This window comes from Homalodisca vitripennis, chromosome 4 (genome assembly GCF_021130785.1).
Source record: "Homalodisca vitripennis isolate AUS2020 chromosome 4, UT_GWSS_2.1, whole genome shotgun sequence".
Classification (NCBI taxonomy): domain Eukaryota; kingdom Metazoa; phylum Arthropoda; class Insecta; order Hemiptera; family Cicadellidae; genus Homalodisca; species Homalodisca vitripennis.
In genome coordinates this window covers 40,936,349-40,956,508 of record NC_060210.1, presented here as the reverse complement: position 1 = coordinate 40,956,508, position 20,160 = coordinate 40,936,349, and the positions used below count along the sequence as shown (strand labels likewise).

At 34.7% G+C, this 20,160-nt stretch overlaps 1 protein-coding gene across 2 annotated transcripts in view; it reads left to right on the top strand.

Annotated features, from left to right (window-relative positions):
* The window catches only part of LOC124359187 (ankyrin-3-like), a 303,715-nt gene that overhangs the window by 25,567 nt on the left and 257,988 nt on the right, over positions 1-20,160 (top strand). For both annotated transcript variants that reach the window (XM_046811726.1, XM_046811725.1), the window contains exon 2: positions 4,241-4,472. In XM_046811726.1, the coding sequence (XP_046667682.1) occupies positions 4,241-4,472 (232 nt within the window). The remainder of the gene's footprint in view (positions 1-4,240; positions 4,473-20,160) is intronic.

Below are 20,160 nucleotides of genomic sequence, written 5' to 3'. Positions count from 1 at the left end.
CTGCTGCTGTACAAAGGTGCTCTTAGTGAATGTTTCTACTACAATGCTCAATATCAGCGTAGGCTTACCTATGAGGTTAAGAAGAGTTCAAATATGGCACCTGAGCAGCAAATTATGCCTTACTTGGAGTTTAAGGTCGGAATTAGGTTCGTTTTCAATTTTTGAGGCAACTATCTTTATACAGAGATATGGGCTAAAAGAGAAAGACCTGATTTCGATATCTAGTGCCATACGGATTACTACAGACGGTTACGAATGTCCCATTGCCAGGTATGTAAAAACGTGGATGTCAGCGGAAGTTAAAAAGACGTAAAGTAAAATTCAATAAAACCTACACACAGATTGAATATATAAAACATAGGCACGGTAAATAATCTGAGGTACACATACATGGTCTCACACACACACAACCACGGGTCAGAAGCGGCTGGCCGGTAGCGTAGCTGAAGGCACACTATCCTGAAGGTGACACTACTCTTCCCCTAGTTCGTGTTTATCAACAGAATTAGAATCTAATTAGTTGTTAGAAAAATATATATATATATATATATATATGACAGTTTTTGATCTTTGGTTTTTAAAATGCTTTTAGATTTCATATCTTTCCAGAATCTCAGGTTTTTTACTCTTTTGCATACTATAAGACCTCCAGACTATCATGAGTGTCGTTCATGTTATGGTTACATTCAAAAATCCATTAGGAGAACGATGATATTTGTTTACTAACCCAATAAATGTTGAATTGTTAACATAGTAAGGTGTAATTGTCTATAACACAGTTTATAAGCTGTTACAAACATAGATCTAAATTCAAAGTTAGTTGGGCAATTCCAACATTTGATGTTTATCGAATCGTTGTTGACGATTATAAGAAACATTGTAAGTCCGATGTACTTTATAAAAGAGTAATGGATGTTCTTAGTGGGTAATGTTTCTAAACTTAGTTGTTTACCCACCAAGAGGGTGATCAAATATTAGGGTAATCATAGACTAGGTCACTTCATAAGTCCCAGATGTAGATAGATTGGTGTTTAGATAGAGAGTTACTTCTTTCTATCATATTCAGGCTCTATTACAGGCTCTTATACAGGGCGGAATTTTAAAATGGACTATCATTGTGTTCTTGGAAACTGTAAATCTGATAGCAAACTTTAAAAGGCGAAACTTTTCTTGTTTTTAGAGACATTAAAGCAAATGAAATTACATTTTTTTAACTGCTGTCATTTAACAATATGGTAGTCCGCTTTGTTTTTTCTTATGGAACACCTTAGTACATTATTAGTTATTTATTGCTAAAGTAATTTTAATACTATAAGAATAAAGTCTTAAAATTGTGCCAGAAAACACCTTTATAATTGGTATAATATTAATATTCTTAACTGTAAACCGGCATTTTGGAATTTTTCCTAGTTTCTAAATGTTTAAATGGGAAAGAGGAGTTGTTCTTGTTAAGTTCGTTCGAAGTGTGATTGCAAAATGACGCTTTGTTTAGTTAATGCTTCTCTAGTTCAAACTTCCAACTACCACAAGCCTTCTTTAATAATATATTTTTTATTTTATTCTTAATTTTATTATGAAAACTGATACCAAACACACAGACACTCGATGTACTAGCGCTACGTGGGAGACACATTCGGAACTAACCTGTTAGGTTGACCATACCAGGTGGGGAAATTTTTAAAATGTACAAATCTGGTATATTCTGGATCAGAGTAGCCTCAGTAAAACAATTGTGGACCAGGTGTTGGATATGAGGAAGTTTTTGGTCCTCAGTTCGCTAGTGAAAATACACATCACTGTTCCCCAAACGTATTAAATACAAACAAACAAACAAACACACACGCACACACTCACACACAAACTCATAAGGATTATTGAATAATCAATGTAAAAAATCTTGCAATCCCTTCAAAGGACCAATCTCATATAATCCAACTACAAACATTTATTTTGTATTGAATTACATTTCATTTTCCCACACTCTTTGTTATTCCTTTATTATTCCTAGATGTCTCTATTTAACTTTCAAAATATCAGCTGTTCATAATTATTTGTTTACGTTTTGCTGAGTTGGTGAGGTTATTGTTATTTTTTTTGTCGACGGCTAACAAAGAATAACTAAGATATGCTTCAAACTTATTGTGCAAATGTCATCATAGGCAATACTCGTAATCGTTTAAATACGGAAAATGTGTTATTGTAGGGTTTACTACCATAGACCTTGTCCAAAGGCCTGAACTCGGTGCAACCAACAGCATTTATAAATTGTGTCTGAAGTGTACCTGCATTTTAGCGCTTTAAGATGGAAAATAGGGACGTCCGTGTTCTCTAAAATAGATGCCTATTTAATAAGGAATTTTCTCAATGTTACAGTTGTTAAGGAATCTCAACACATTGAGATCTGGTATCTTTTTTAAGAGAAATATAAAAAATTTGCAAGAGAAAAAACATTAATATTACTTTTTCTTACAAAAATAATAATATACAGGAAAGGCACTTGTGGGACTAACCGACAGAAGTGACTACTTCTTATAACGGGCTATGAATATATATCTGGAAAAGTAAATTTCCTAATTATTAAATTGTTGTTTTAATTTTAAAACGATAGAAGACACTAATTCTTTAAATAAAAAGTTTGATATTTTATAATAATTTTATAAATATGTTTGTAATATTTTATTCATTTAATATATTACAAAGATTCCCGATTTTCAATTTAGAATCCAATGAGCTTTAAATAATGATGTTAAATGATGCAGTAAGTTAGATAAATAAATTACTAGTTTGTAGATGTATTAAAACCAGTATTTTACCATAATTATAGTCTCTTTGTAACGATTGTTTGACGTTGGAAGGTTTTAGTGCGTAAAGTTAACATAGCTACTCGTATAAATTGGTTTTGTAAATTTTGATAGCTTTTAAATTGGATCAGTAACCTAACCTGAAAAAATTCATAACCCAGAAAAGTTTGCAGAAGCAGGGTTAGATATAGATGATGCGATATTTCGGACAACATTTACGTCAATAATAATATGAGTAAACTGATCGGACAGTTAGAAAACAAACCATTATAAAATACTACTAAATTAGAGAAGCGTTTCGTTATTTTCCGTATCATGTATAACAATGTATGTTATTGTGGTTTATACTTCCCTTTGAATCTTTCCTAACAGATATTTAATTAACGTCAAATTTTCTTAGTTCAGATCAGATGTTTATATAACGGGTTGTTTACGTTTCGGCAAAGCTGTCATTCTTCTTTCAAAGTATGTGGAAAACATAAAGATGCGAGAAGCGAAACGAACGTTTTTCCTCGTGCAAAACATACATCCATAGCCAGCTAAAGAACAACAACAAGAAGCGACAGTAACCTCTCTCACCAGTATGCCTGGATAGCCACTGAACAGTAAAACGCACTATACTGACACCAAAATGACCGAGATAGATCCGCTCTTAGTGGAAACATAGCGAATATACGTGATACGTGATGTCCCCTTACGCGAAACGAAAGTTTCCCCCTTGTGCAAAACACCATAGGGGATCCATAGCCCGTCAAAAGAAGTAGTCACAAAGTTCACCGATATATTGGAAAATTACGGCAGTTTTTAAAAGTATTATGTGCATATTTTTAAACAAGTAAAGGTTCATTTAAAGTTTGCTGTCATATTCATAGTTTCCAAGAACACACAGATGGCCTATTAAAAAAACCACCCTCTTTATTAACATCATGTAACGAGGTATCTGTTCATCTAATCTTTAATACTTTTGGGTCTCACCTGTCGACTCCTTAAGGGTATTACACCTGAACCATTTCTCCGAAATATTATGAATTTCTTTAGGTCCAGTTCAATTTAGGTGAAGTTGCTGTGATGTATTTGACAATCGGAGCTTCGCGAACTGAGCGAGGTCACGTGATCTATCCTTCCATCGCACACTTATCTTATACGCAAATTCAAAGGGATCGGTATTATGGGTGGTGCCTTTTGTATATAATTCCTTTTCTCTTATATTACTACACCGTACAGTGAATGTACTGTGTGTGGTGAGTGTTTATATGGATCAATGTGTAACTTACATGAAGGTTTACATAGTGAAGCTTCAGACAGACGTTTACATAAACTCGTGACAAAACAATATTTATTGAAGCTTTAGACACACCGTCAAGAAAACATAACATCACCAGCATATTTTCAGAGCGTACGTTATGTGTACTACTGTTCATATCTGATGTGGTGTGCAGGTGTGTTAACATGGCGCATTTCGTGACGCACATCCAGCCGTCCTTATCGGAGCTTCAGCACCACTCGCCACACCACCACCACGAACACCACCACGACCATACCTCGTCACACTACCACGAGTCGCACCAGCACGCCTCTCCCCCCAAGAAACCTCATCCCCCCGCACATTTGCACATAGACCTGCACTCCACAGCCGCTCCTGCAGCGCCGCTGCCTGCTGCGGTCAAGGAGGTAGGTCTCTCACCGCACTCACGCACTCACTTCAATGCTTCTTTATCGTATTGTAAGAATTTAGATGTGACTCCTAAAACTCATATGTGTATCACATATCCACTCGTCATTGGTTTATAGTATGTACCTGCTTGATAACAACCATATGAAACATGAAATCACTAAATGTAATATTGGGGTTACAATCAACAATTGAGGTCCCCCATATAATCAAAAAGAAAAAAGTGCATAACAATATAATAATGGAATGATTATACAGGAATGATGATTGGTACAGTTACCAACCAATAAAGCTATAGTTAGAATAACCCAAAGTCATGGATTTTTGAGAGGGTTTGTTATACCCAAATCACATCCATTATCTATGTGTGATATCCAAGTGATTCCTCCTCTTCTAAATTCTTAATAACGAGTTACTTATTTACTCGCAATTTCAAATTGTATTTGGACCTTCCCATAATTTATGTCTAAATATATCTTCTTCTAACCTGTTTTTAGATGTACTATAATTATTAAAATATTTCGCAGAAAAGATTTTTATTTGACATTCGAGCTTAGGTAATCGATGGTTTGTATTAGAGAAATCCTTTGTTTAGAGATTATTATCGATGATTGATGATTTAAAAAGTTAATATGATTTCTGACATTTACTACATTACGTCTAGCCTCTAGTCTGGGATATACTTCATGTTTTACACATTCAGCTTATTTAGCTGACCATTTCAATACTGGTTAGTTCAACAGTAAAATTGTTGTGTCTTTATACCTTAAGAATATAATAGATTCAAATGCTTTATACGAAGTGTTAAATTTCTTGCAACATATAACGACGGAATATAATGTTGGGATGACCTCAAGTGTTGATATCACGTTTAGTGTTACATGTTACATAAGACATTTTATAGTACTACTAGACTCGAAATAGTACCTAACTAACTAAGTGGGATAAGTAGTATGATAAGATAAAATACAATTTTTAGACTATAAGTTTAATTACCCCTAGGATCGGTATAACGTCATGAATACTTAGCATAAACTCAAATACGTCACACTGTGCGCTATATCAGCAAGTGGTATGTGCTGACGCAGTACTCCGGTAAAATTACAAATGCTGAAACCAAACGGTCGGGAGCAGCAGTATCCTGGACACAGCACTCCCTTGTGTAACGTAACAGTGACCCAGGCCGTGGGGGAGAGAATGATGAAATGTCTGCGTAGGCAATATTTTTTACTGTAATGTTGAGAATGCATGCTTATTTAAATATAAACTATGGTTGAAACACAAAGACAACTAGTTACATTTGTTTCTAATATCGTTTACTTGTTTTAAATAAAATCAGAGACCAATCATAGCGTACATTGATCTTTTTAAAATGTATACTTCTAAGTTTTAAAAACACTTTAGAATCAATTGTAAAATAATTTAACAGATATTGATGAAAGTACAAAAGAGTTTTACCAAGAACTCGGTTCTCCACTTATGTCGCAACTTATATTGGACCCATTATTCAACATTGGGGCACCCTCGCTGGTGTAATATCGTAGCCAAGATATCGATAGATAGTTGGGGCTAGCGCATGCGGTTCGGCTTCACAATAAGCTCTTCTTTATTGCACAATCTTTTGAAGCGATATTGTCTTAAAGTCATAGACTAGTGCAATTAGGGTTTGACCCGGACAAAAATAATAACAAATGAAAACTTTTGTAATGTTTATACCATATTTCCCTGAATATATTTTTGAAAATTCCCAATTTGGGAAAATTCACCATCGTGGAAATCCCTCGGAAAAAGCGGTAGTTTCGTTTGATTGGCAATGTTCAGAAAATGATCAGAGAGTATGTTAAATACAAACCGAAAGGTTTTGGTTTTTTATTATTTTTGTCCGAGAAACCCGATATTTTTGTAGAATTGCATTAAGCTATATAGGCTGCGGAGGGTTAACGTTTGAAATGTATAAGGTGTCTCATGAAGAATACTTTATCGTTACTACGTTATCCAAATATTAACGAAACTTTGCTCCCATTTCGATGTATTGTCATCTAATTGTCTGAGACAAAGTTACTGATTAATTTGAATAATCAATAAATGTAGAAACATGATTTTGGTATTACAATTTTATTCAGACTGTAAGAGGCGTCTCTTTGTATGTATCCATACATTTTACAATGTATTTTAAATAAAACAACTGCTATTTGGCCAGTTCTGATTTATTAATGATATAGAGCAAAATTTGAGCGACTGAGATTAAGTTTATTTCTTGTGTTTAAATTTTATTCAATTTTGGTGATGTCACTTAAGACTTGAACTGTAAATAACAGTAATATTACTTATACGAGTAATTTACACATCTTCACGTAGCTATGGTGTGAAGGGTTGATTTAATGTGAATGTGATTTAACTAGATTCCAGGTGTGAAGTCTGTGACAGCGTCAGGTTCGTAACGCTGCACTAAGATGAAGGTGAACTGGAGCTCAACTCAACATTCACATTGAATAAACCCTTCCCACCACAGCTACGTCATGTGTACAAAACTCGGTTGCTCCTCTGTGCTTAGAAGTCGTGTCTAACACGTTGTAGTACACTCAATTGTGCACCTGATGAGGCAACGAGAACACCTCTTCACCAAGATTAATCATATTTTATAGTCTAGGTGTCTCTGATGTGGAATCGATTTAAAGTGTTCATTTTGTATTTATTCGTTCCCATCGTTTTTTTAATCTCTTCAGACGAACAAATAACTCCAGATTCCATGAGTCAAGTCTGCGATAATGTCGTGTCCCAGACGCTGTACTAAGAAAGGAAGCTAAACTCAAAATAAACATACGCATCTGGCTGAAACACATACTATTGTAGTGTATACTTTGATTAAAATATCAGTTTTTATCTACACAATTCTGCTTCAAAACTGTTGCTTTACCTAAAAACAGTGTCTTATGATGGTTTTAAACAGATTTTATAAAAAAAGATGTATTCATTAAACGTTTGTGCAATTGATTATGAAAAATTCTTTCATGGTCTCCCCATCATAAAAATCGCTACAAAACAAAACATTTGTTGTTTATCAGTTGCTATGCACATTTTTAAAGCTGGAGATGTAATTTCTTAGAATAGTTTTAAATCACTGGAACACCTGTATATATGACCTCGTAAAAGAGAGTGAGAAAGAGGAAATAAGAGACACAGAGAGAATATTTCCTGTACGCATCGAATTGCTTTTTAACTGACATTCGAGTGGTAAAGGTTGTGGTGGGACTAAGTGAAGGTGTCTCGACGTCGGCGATGTTTATGAAGGAAACTTACACCGGCTGCGGTCGGAAGACAATGGCCTACATTAGGCTACGTACTGGTACTTGTGCTAACTCGTTACATGTGTAGTAGACCTTGGGAGCAAGGACAATTTTTACACTATTAGAACATTTATTACTTTTGTATTACTAATAGTTTCCGATCAGATAAACAATACTATTTACACCGGCTGCGGTCGGAAGACTATGGCCTACATTAGGCTACGTACTGGTACTTGTGCTAACTCGTTACATGTGTAGTAGACTTTGGGAGCAAGGACAATTTTTAAACTATTAGAACATGTATTACTTTTGTATTACTAATAGTTTCCGATCAGATAAACAATATTATTTACACCGGCTGCGGTCGGAAGACAATGGCCTACATTAGGCTACGTACTGGTACTTGTGCTAACTCGTTACATGTGTAGTAGACCTTGGGAGCAAGGACAATTTTTAAACTATTAGAACATTTATTACTTTTGTATTACTAATAGTTTCCGATCAGATAAACAATATTATTTACACCGGCTGCGGTCGGAAGACAATGGCCTACATTAGGCTACGTACTGGTACTTGTGCTAACTCGTTACATGTGTAGTAGACCTTGGGAGCAAGGACAATTTTTACACTATTAGAACATTTATTACTTTTGTATTACTAATAGTTTCCGATCAGATAAACAATACTATTTACACCGGCTGCGGTCGGAAGACTATGGCCTACATTAGGCTACGTACTGGTACTTGTGCTAACTCGTTACATGTGTAGTAGACCTTGGGAGCAAGGACAATTTTTAAACTATTAGAACATTTATTACTTTTGTATTACTAATAGTTTCCGATCAGGTAAACAATATTATTTACACCGGCTGCGGTCGGAAGACAATGGCCTACATTAGGCTACGTACTGGTACTTGTGCTAACTCGTTACATGTGTAGTAGACCTTGGGAGCAAGGACAATTTTTAAACTATTAGAACATTTATTACTTTTGTATTACTAATAGTTTCCGATCAGGTAAACAATATTATTTACACCGGCTGCGGTCGGAAGACAATGGCCTACATTAGGCTACGTACTGGTACTTGTGCTACCTCGTTACATGTGTAGTAGACCTTGGGAGCAAGGACAATTTTTAAACTATTAGAAAATTTATTACTTTTGTATTACTAATAGTTTCCGATCAGGTAAACAATATTATTTACACCGGCTGCGGTCGGAAGACAATGGCCTACATTAGGCTACGTACTGGTACTTGTGCTACCTCGTTACATGTGTAGTAGACCTTGGGAGCAAGGACAATTTTTACACTATTAGAACATTTATTACTTTTGTATTACTAATAGTTTCCGATCAGATAAACAATATTATTTACACCGGCTGCGGTCGGAAGACAATGGCCTACATTAGGCTACGTACTGGTACTTGTGCTACCTCGTTACATGTGTAGTAGACCTTGGGAGCAAGGACAATTTTTACACTATTAGAACATTTATTACTTTTGTATTACTAATAGTTTCCGATCAGATAAACAATATTATTTACACCGGCTGCGGTCGGAAGACTATGGCCTACATTAGGCTACGTACTGGTACTTGTGCTAACTCGTTACATGTGTAGTAGACCTTGGGAGCAAGGACAATTTTTACACTATTAGAACATTTATTACTTTTGTATTACTAATAGTTTCCGATCAGATAAACAATATTATTTACACCGGCTGCGGTCGGAAGACTATGGCCTACATTAGGCTACGTACTGGTACTTGTGCTAACTCGTTACATTTGTAGTAGACCTTGGGAGCAAGGACAATTTTTACACTATTAGAACATTTATTACTTTTGTATTACTAATAGTTTCCGATCAGATAAACAATATTATTTACACCGGCTGCGGTCGGAAGACTATGGCCTACATTAGGCTACGTACTGGTACTTGTGCTAACTTGTTACATGTGTAGTAGACCTTGGGAGCAAGGACAATTTTTAAACTATTAGAACATTTATTACTTTTGTATTACTAATAGTTTCCGATCAGGTAAACAATATTATTTACACCGGCTGCGGTCGGAAGACAATGGCCTACATTAGGCTACGTACTGGTACTTGTGCTAACTCGTTACATGTGTAGTAGACCTTGGGAGCAAGGACAATTTTTAAACTATTAGAACATTTATTACTTTTGTATTACTAATAGTTTCCGATCAGGTAAACAATATTATTTACACCGGCTGCGGTCGGAAGACAATGGCCTACATTAGGCTACGTACTGGTACTTGTGCTAACTCGTTACATGTGTAGTAGACCTTGGGAGCAAGGACAATTTTTAAACTATTAGAAAATTTATTACTTTTGTATTACTAATAGTTTCCGATCAGGTAAACAATATTATTTACACCGGCTGCGGTCGGAAGACAATGGCCTACATTAGGCTACGTACTGGTACTTGTGCTACCTCGTTACATGTGTAGTAGACCTTGGGAGCAAGGACAATTTTTACACTATTAGAACATTTATTACTTTTGTATTACTAATAGTTTCCGATCAGATAAACAATATTATTTACACCGGCTGCGGTCGGAAGACAATGGCCTACATTAGGCTACGTACTGGTACTTGTGCTACCTCGTTACATGTGTAGTAGACCTTGGGAGCAAGGACAATTTTTACACTATTAGAACATTTATTACTTTTGTATTACTAATAGTTTCCGATCAGATAAACAATATTATTTACACCGGCTGCGGTCGGAAGACTATGGCCTACATTAGGCTACGTACTGGTACTTGTGCTAACTTGTTACATTTGTAGTAGACCTTGGGAGCAAGGACAATTTTTACACTATTAGAACATTTACTACTTTTGTATTACTAATAGTTTCCGATCAGGTAAACAATATTATTTACACCGGCTGCGGTCGGAAGACAATGGCCTACATTAGGCTACGTACTGGTACTTGTGCTAACTCGTTACATTTGTAGTAGACCTTGGGAGCAAGGACAATTTTTAGACTATTAGAACATTTATTACTTTTGTATTACTAATAGTTTCCGATCAGATAAAAACAATATTATTTACACCGGCTGCGGTCGGAAGACAATGGCCTACATTAGGCTACGTACTGGTACTTGTGCTAACTCGTTACATTTGTAGTAGACCTTGGGAGCAAGGACAATTTTTACACTATTAGAACATTTATTACTTTGTATTACTAATAGTTTCCGATCAGGTAAACAATATTATTTACACCTGCTGCGGTCGGAAGACAATGGCCTACATTAGGCTACGTACTGGTACTTGTGCTACCTCGTTACATTTGTAGTAGACCTTGGGAGCAAGGACAATGTTTAAACTATTAGAACATTTATTACTTTTGTATTACTAATAGTTTCCGATCAGATAAACAATATTATTTACACCGGCTGCGGTCGGAAGACAATTGCCTACATTAGGCTACGTACTGGTACTTGTGCTAACTCGTTACATGTGTAGTAGACCTTGGGAGCAAGGACAATTTTTAAACTATTAGAACATTTATTACTTTTGTATTACTAATAGTTTCCGATCAGATAAACAATATTATTTACACCGGCTGCGGTCGGAAGACAATGGCCTACATTAGGCTACGTACTGGTACTTGTGCTAACTCGTTACATGTGTAGTAGACCTTGGGAGCAAGGACAATTTTTACACTATTAGAACATTTATTACTTTTGTATTACTAATAGTTTCCGATCAGATAAACAATATTATTTACACCGGCTGCGGTCGGAAGACAATGGCCTACATTAGGCTACGTACTGGTACTTGTGCTAACTCGTTACATGTGTAGTAGACCTTGGGAGCAAGGACAATTTTTACACTATTAGAACATTTATTACTTTTGTATTACTAATAGTTTCCGATCAGATAAACAATATTATTTACACCGGCTGCGGTCGGAAGACAATGGCCTACATTAGGCTACGTACTGGTACTTGTGCTAACTCGTTACATGTGTAGTAGACCTTGGGAGCAAGGACAATTTTTACACTATTAGAACATTTATTACTTTTGTATTACTAATAGTTTCCGATCAGATAAACAATATTATTTACACCGGCTGCGGTCGGAAGACAATGGCCTACATTAGGCTACGTACTGGTACTTGTGCTAACTCGTTACATGTGTAGTAGACCTTGGGAGCAAGGACAATTTTTTTTTAATTTCTGCCACTAATTACTCTTTTTGTTCATTAAAGAGGACATTTACTCTCACCCCTCTTCGTGGGAAAGGGAGGGGGTTTTTGAAGAAAATTAGAATTCTTGTTTTACACCATAGCTGCTTTTGTATTGCACCTATTCCAAATTGTTAGATATTTTCTTAAAGTAATAAATAGCCTTACAAAGTGTAGTATGGAATTTTGTGTGGTTATCAAAATAGGTAAGTGACATTTTATTTTACTAAATGGAAAAAAATATTTTAGGAGTATAATTTAAAAATATACTTGATCCCATACTACACTTTGTGCACTATATTGAAGATCATATGTACAAAATATGAGGTCTCTAGGTCAATAAATAAAGAAGTTACGTTGTAAAACGTGTTGGAAACTACTTACGGGAAAAGGCAAAAAACTTCATATGTTTATTATGTATGGAAAGTAAGACTATTACATAATCATTGTTTTTGTGTTTAGTGTAAACAATATTTTACACTTAAAAGAGTCCAGCCCCATTAGGTAACACCTTCTTTTTTAATTTCTTTTCTTCCTTTTTCATCTTTTTCAATTTAACCTTGCTGACGGTATTTTTTATACTTCAGGTTTTTCTTACTAATTTTGTTTGTAGAATATTGATTTTTAGTTGATTTCTTCATGACTAAATCAAAACTAATAGTCTAAATCACTAAATTGTACACACAACAAAACATGTCATTCAAAAGTGAGGTTAGAGTACAGTAACTGGAACTAACAGCTGATCACTGACAACAGCTGATTTACTGAGTGATTACCACACATAAAAAAGCTGGGATCTTAGTAAGTTCTGAAACTATGACATTCTAATATACTGAATACAGCAATAAAATACATTATTAATGAATAGTTATATGATATATTATGAATAGATATATGATATAAAGCTTGTCATTTATAACCGCCTGGAGGAGAAAAAATCAGCTCTACACGCTAATAGGCTACACACTTTTGGCAATGATAATGCAAAACCAATAATGGATTACTTGTTTCCAAACATTTTAGATACTAAAAAATAAAATAAAAAATTTTTTTAGAAAAAGGACAATTTTTACTTAAACTATTAGAACATTTATTACTTTTGTATTACTAATAGTTGCCGATCAGATAAAAAACACTATTATTTACACCGACTGCGGTCGGAAGACAATGGCCTACATTAGGCTACGTACCGGTACGTGTGCCAACTCGTTACATGTGTAGTAGACCTTGGGAGCAAGGACAATTTTTAAACTATTAGAACATGTATTACTTTTGTATTACTAATAGTTGCCGATCAGATAAAAACAATATTATTTACACCGGCTGCGGTCGGAAGACAATGGCCTACATTAGGCTACGTACTGGTACTTGTGCTAACTCGTTACATTTGTAGTAGACCTTGGGAGCAAGGACAATTTTTACACTATTAGAACATTTATTACTTTTGTATTACTAATAGTTTCCGATCAGATAAACAATATTATTTACACCGGCTGCGGTCGGAAGACAATTGCCTACATTAGGCTACGTACTGGTACTTGTGCTAACTCGTTACATGTGTAGTAGACCTTGGGAGCAAGGACAATTTTTAAACTATTAGAACATTTATTACTTTTGTATTACTAATAGTTTCCGATCAGATAAACAATATTATTTACACCGGCTGCGGTCGGAAGACAATGGCCTACATTAGGCTACGTACTGGTACTTGTGCTAACATGTTACATGCGTAGTAGACCTTGGGAGCAAGGACAATGTTTAAACTACTAGAATATTTATTACTTTTGTATTACTAATAGTTTCCGATCAGATAAACAATACTATTTACACCGGCTGCGGTCGGAAGACTATGGCCTACATTAGGCTACGTACTGGTACTTGTGCTACCTCGTTACATGTGTAGTAGACCTTGGGAGCAAGGACAATTTTTAAACTATTAGAACATTTATTACTTTTGTATTACTAATAGTTTCCGATCAGATAAACAATATTATTTACACCGGCTGCGGTCGGAAGACAATTGCCTACATTAGGCTACGTACTGGTACTTGTGCTACCTCGTTACATGTGTAGTAGACCTTGGGAGCAAGGACAATTTTTAAACTATTAGAACATTTATTACTTTTGTATTACTAATAGTTTCCGATCAGATAAACAATATTATTTACACCGGCTGCGGTCGGAAGACAATTGCCTACATTAGGCTACGTACTGGTACTTGTGCTACCTCGTTACATGTGTAGTAGACCTTGGGAGCAAGGACAATTTTTAAACTATTAGAACATTTATTACTTTTGTATTACTAATAGTTTCCGATCAGATAAACAATATTATTTACACCGGCTGCGGTCGGAAGACAATTGCCTACATTAGGCTACGTACTGGTACTTGTGCTAACTCGTTACATTTGTAGTAGACCTTGGGAGCAAGGACAATTTTTACACTATTAGAACATTTACTACTTTTGTATTACTAATAGTTTCCGATCAGGTAAACAATATTATTTACACCGGCTGCGGTCGGAAGACAATGGCCTACATTAGGCTACGTACTGGTACTTGTGCTAACTCGTTACATTTGTAGTTGACCTTGGGAGCAAGAACAATTTTTAGACTATTAGAACATTTATTACTTTTGTATTACTAATAGTTTCCGATCAGATAAACAATATTATTTACACCGGCTGCGGTCGGAAGACAATTGCCTACATTAGGCTACGTACTGGTACTTGTGCTAACTCGTTACATTTGTAGTAGACCTTGGGAGCAAGGACAATTTTTACATTATTAGAACATTTATTACTTTGTATTACTATTAGTTTCCGATCAGGTAAACAATATTATTTACACCGGCTGCGGTCGAAAGACTATGGCCTACATTAGGCTACGAACTGGTACTTGTGCTACCTCGTTACATTTGTAGTATACCTTGGGAGCAAGGACAATTTTTAAACTATTAGAACATTTATTACTTTTGTATTACTAATAGTTTCCGATCAGATAAACAATATTATTTCCACCGGCTGCGGTCGGAAGACAATGGCCTACATTAGGCTACGTACTGGTACTTGTGCTAACATGTTACATGTGTAGTAGACCTTGGGAGCAAGGACAATTTTTACACTATTAGAACATTTATTACTTTTGTATTATTAATAGTTTCCGATCTGATAAATAATATTATTGACACCATCAACGTTGCCGTATCATTTACACATGTTGCCCTTTATACATCAAGGGCGTTCTGAATTGAAAGTTGAAAGTCACATTAAAACAGTTGAATACTGTTGAAAGTCAAACTGTAAGTATTGTAATTAAAAGATTTATGAGAAACAACGTTGACGTAACATTTATACCCTTTATATATCAAGGGCGTTCTGAATTGAAAGTTGAAAGTCACATTAAAGCAGTTGAATACTGTTGAAAGTCAAACTGTAAGTATTTTTAATTAAAAGATTTATGAGAAACAACGTTGACGTATATTTTTACGTTTAAAACGTAATATTCTTGAGTATTCACGATTAAAGCAATTTACAAATAGTGCGTGGCATAAGTCTAATCTTGGACTGTAATAATTGTTAAGATTATAAAATAGCCAATTAACGTCAAATAAAAACAATAACGTTCTGCAACCCTCAGCTGGTAATTAAATAATCAGAACATACGCACAACCATAAACCAAAAAGATGCCTTAATTTGCTGTAAAAAAGGTTGGTATAAAACCATACCTTGTCAGCTTCATGTTTTTTCAGTGGTAGTGTATTTCTGGGGAAGTACCGTTACCTATTAGACTCCCCTCGGAATTCCCACTACTTATTACCACCCCCCTTTCACACATGTTTAATTTTTTGCTCAAATCACGGCCTGTACTTAACCCAAGTTGGTAAGTTAGTAACGGTACATCCTCACACAACCCAAGACGTCCACAGGAAAATATTGTTACAATCCTTATTAGATTATGACATTGCCTGGGTCTATATAATTTGGTTTTGCAAAATAAAGCTCCTCCTCGCGGGGGATTTCTAATTTTTAAAACTCAATTTCTTTAGTTAATATACAACATGTATGTAATATAATTTTAGTTAATTCTATATAAACTAATACTTCCAAGGGCATTTTTGTTACGATATTGTCGAATTCGAATAATTTTGAGAAAACTCTGCGACGTTTTATCGTGCCTGTTGCACTGGATTTGTAAGCTAATGTACCCTTGTGGACGGAAAACAAAGGCACAGATCTCGTAATTATCATAAAATAAGATGATAATGAAATGAAATTAAAATGCCGTTTTATTAAGGACGCGGGGGTTTGATTTATCAATCTCTCTCTCTACCACTCAACCTCAACTAGGTTAATCCATTTTGTCACAAACAGTATTTTTTGTGAGATATATCCAACACAATAATGTAATGTAATAATGTTACTTCATGTAACCACAAAATACTGCCAGACCTGTTTCAATGGTTTATGTGTTTGCTCAGTTTCAATCTCCAGATATATTTGGCCTTCTTCACTCCACACTCCTCAAATTACAATGGTTGAAACCAAGCCACCAAGGTGATGGTTAGATTAAATATAGACATATTTATACCTGCATGCCTATAAATAGCTAGATACCAATCACGAAAATCGATCAACAGTTATGTAATACATACAGTTATATATACTTGTAGGTAGTTATTTAGTACGAATTCAAACTTATCTGGATGCTAGTACTAAATGTTCAGAGTGTGTGATAAGTTCAACATAGACATAATTTGGCTAAAGATAATACTTGATAGAGAGTTCTATTTACTTTATGAAACGTGTCACATCACATTACCATGTTAAATAAAATATTTGTGATAAAACTGTAAATATATAAAACCTGTTTAAATGCAACTAGCAATTTATAAAATTACATTCGACATAAATTCCAGATGTAGCATATGTTTCGATGTTAAAATATAAAATTTAGGCATCACCACAAAACAACACACGCGGTCCGCACAAGCATACTTGGGTACCGCAACCCTTTGAGCAATTTTAGGCTACAAGAATTTTATATTGTTTCGTACCATAAAACATTTTCTGGCCTTTCTGACCAGTAAGGAATGGTAATACTGTTTTCAATAACGTTGCATTACTGGAAAATGTGACATTAGGCTATATAGTTGTGTTAACATATTTATACTCCCATGTAGGGAGGTAGGTTTTACTATATATATTAATTTTGTAAAACCGTGTAGGTAAAGTTGTTGGCATTAATTTTTCTTGTAATCGTTTGTTATAGAATATAAATAATTAACTACAATGTAACAAACGGTTTTCTAAAAAAATCAAATAAAACAGTTATAAAACAGGTACTTGGCATTTGGTTACTGATCAATAGTTGTGTCAGAAAAGGTATGCTGTAGCATAAGACCATCAAGGTTATTTGTCACGTAATATAGTTTTTTTTTTAGTCTCAGGTCCCTGGAGTGATCTTTTTAATTCAGACTCTTAATTTGAATATGTAGTAAAACGACCTATTTCGTCTAGGTCTTACAGTTTTAGCAGTTTGACTAAGATTCGTCTGACACATTAATGATAATGGCATAATTATTAATGACAATTTAAATTAAAGGAATGCAAATTAAAGCCACAGTACAGGATTTCTTCAAATCTGTCAATATAATTAACATTACACGCTCATCCATGATTTTGCATGTTTAAGTAAGTTCCATATGATCCTAGCGAGCAAAATAGTGAGTTTTTTTTATCCATTCATGCATTCGGAAGAAGGATATAGAAGATATTGGTAAAGACTACAGTTGCCTTTCATCCATTACATCAACAGGTGGGCCTGTGTCAGGCAGGAACAGTACAAGTGGCCGGTAAAGCGTCATGGCTCTCACATCATCACGATAGGAGTTCTTGATACTTTCGAGTACCCAAGGTCTTGACACTCAAGTACCGTCATTTCACCCCAATACAGATCGCAAAATTCATATTTAATACACAGACATAACTGGAATTATTGAGCCGGATTGCGGATGGTCTCATTTGTTAGGGTAGTTCTTTTTATCAATAAGTATTGTCCCAATACAGTTTTAGACTCATGTTTTAGTTTAATTATTTATTTAATTATTATTATATTTTGAGTATAACTGAAATGTTTACTTAAAATTAAGCTTAATTAAAGAATTTGAGCTTAAGTTGTTTTCGCCAGCTATCTATCACTTAAGAGCCAGTTGTACTGGCATTATTTGATCGTAAACAGTATGGGAGGTGTCTCATTGTAAAGGTATTAGTAAATACGCACATCAAACGTTTTTAATTTAATTTTATATTATTTGATTATTCAGAAAAAATCAATCTTTTCCGTGTTCCATCGTTGAAATAACTAAAAAGTATAAACTTACAAGAAAACTCAACAGCATTTGGATTTAGCACAGTTCTAGGAAATCTCAAGGTCATTTCGTATAGTTTTTTTAAAGGAAGAAACTTTTATGAGGAACAATTGAAGGTTTGATACAAGGCATCCCACACTGAATACATTCATTATTAAAGCTTCCGGTATATCCTTAATAACGTAATAACGTTTTAAATCTTCAATGATATGAGGAAGTCCAGTAACTGCAAACTCAAACGTCATAGAATTCTTAATATTCATATTTTGAAGGTTTTACAGTAAACTTTCAAGTAAACATAACTAACCACGCAATATACTACTACACTTAAAACATTTCCTTGCTTTTTATCTATTTATAATCGAACATGCTTTCAACTTACTAATAACTATTAATAATTGGCTCAGCATCAATCTTGTGGCTGGAATATTTCACTTTTGTCTATCTGCCTGTTTGACCGCACGATATCTCGAAAACGAACTTACCTACAGACTTTTAACTGTGCAAGAGGCTTGATTTCTATATGAGGAACACTGAGTTCGATGATTGAACATGTCAAACTCCATGTGCTTAGGCTGATCATTAACAAATATTTATACTGGTCTTATAGTTAACTATGATGGCAACGAAAAAATAGTAGAATAAATATATTTATAAACAAACTCATAAATGTGATTTCTATATGAGGAACACTGAGTTCGATGATTGAACATGTCAAACTCCATGTGCTTAGGCTGATCATTAACAAATATTTATACTGGTCTTATAGTTAACTATAATGGCAACGAAAAAATATTAGAATAAATATATTTATAAACAAACTCATATATGTGATTTCTATATGAGGAACACTGAGTTCGATGATTAAACATGTCAAACTCCACGTGCTTAGGCTGGCATTAACAAATACTTATACTGGTCTTATAGTTAACTATGATGGCAACGAAACAATAGTAGAATAAATATATTTATAAACAAACTCATAAATGTGATTTCTATATGAGGAACACTGAGTTCGATGATTAAACATGTCAAACTCCACGTGCTTAGGCTGGCATTAACAAATACTTATACTGGTCTTATAGTTAACTATGATGGCAACGAAACAATAGTAGAATAAATATATTTATAAACAAACTCATATATGTGATTTCTATATGAGGAACACTGAGTTCGATGATTAAACATGTCAAACTCCATGTGCTTAGGCTGGCATTAACAAATATTTATACTGGTCTTATAGTTAACTATGATGGCAACGAAAAAATCGTAGAATAAATATATTTATAAACAAACTCATATATGTGATTTCTATATGAGGAACACTGAGTTCGATGATTGAACGTGTCAAACTCCATGTGCTTAGGCTGAGCATTAACAAATATTTTTATACTGGTCTTATAGTTAACTATGATGGCAACGAAAAAATCGTAGAATAAATATATTTTTAAACAAACTTAGTATGCTTATAAGATTCAAACATGTGACATGTTAATTCATTAGCCTAACCATCCCAACACATAAAAATAATTTTATACTTAATTGGTGTAGGCTTTTATTATTTTAACATCTATATCAACACCAATTTAATGGACAAAAATGTACACTTTCATTTCTACAAGAATGAAAGTTTTGCCAATGGCGCAGTGTAGTGGGTACGGCGGTTATCGCAAGATAACCAGATCAAGCAACGCCGAGCGTGCCTGCTGCTTGGACAGGTGACCGCTGAGCGATCCTGTCCTTGCAAGCGGCCCGCCTGCCCGGCCATTGGTGGTGGTTCGGAAGTCACCTTTAAGCCGTTGGTCCCCAGGTTAAGT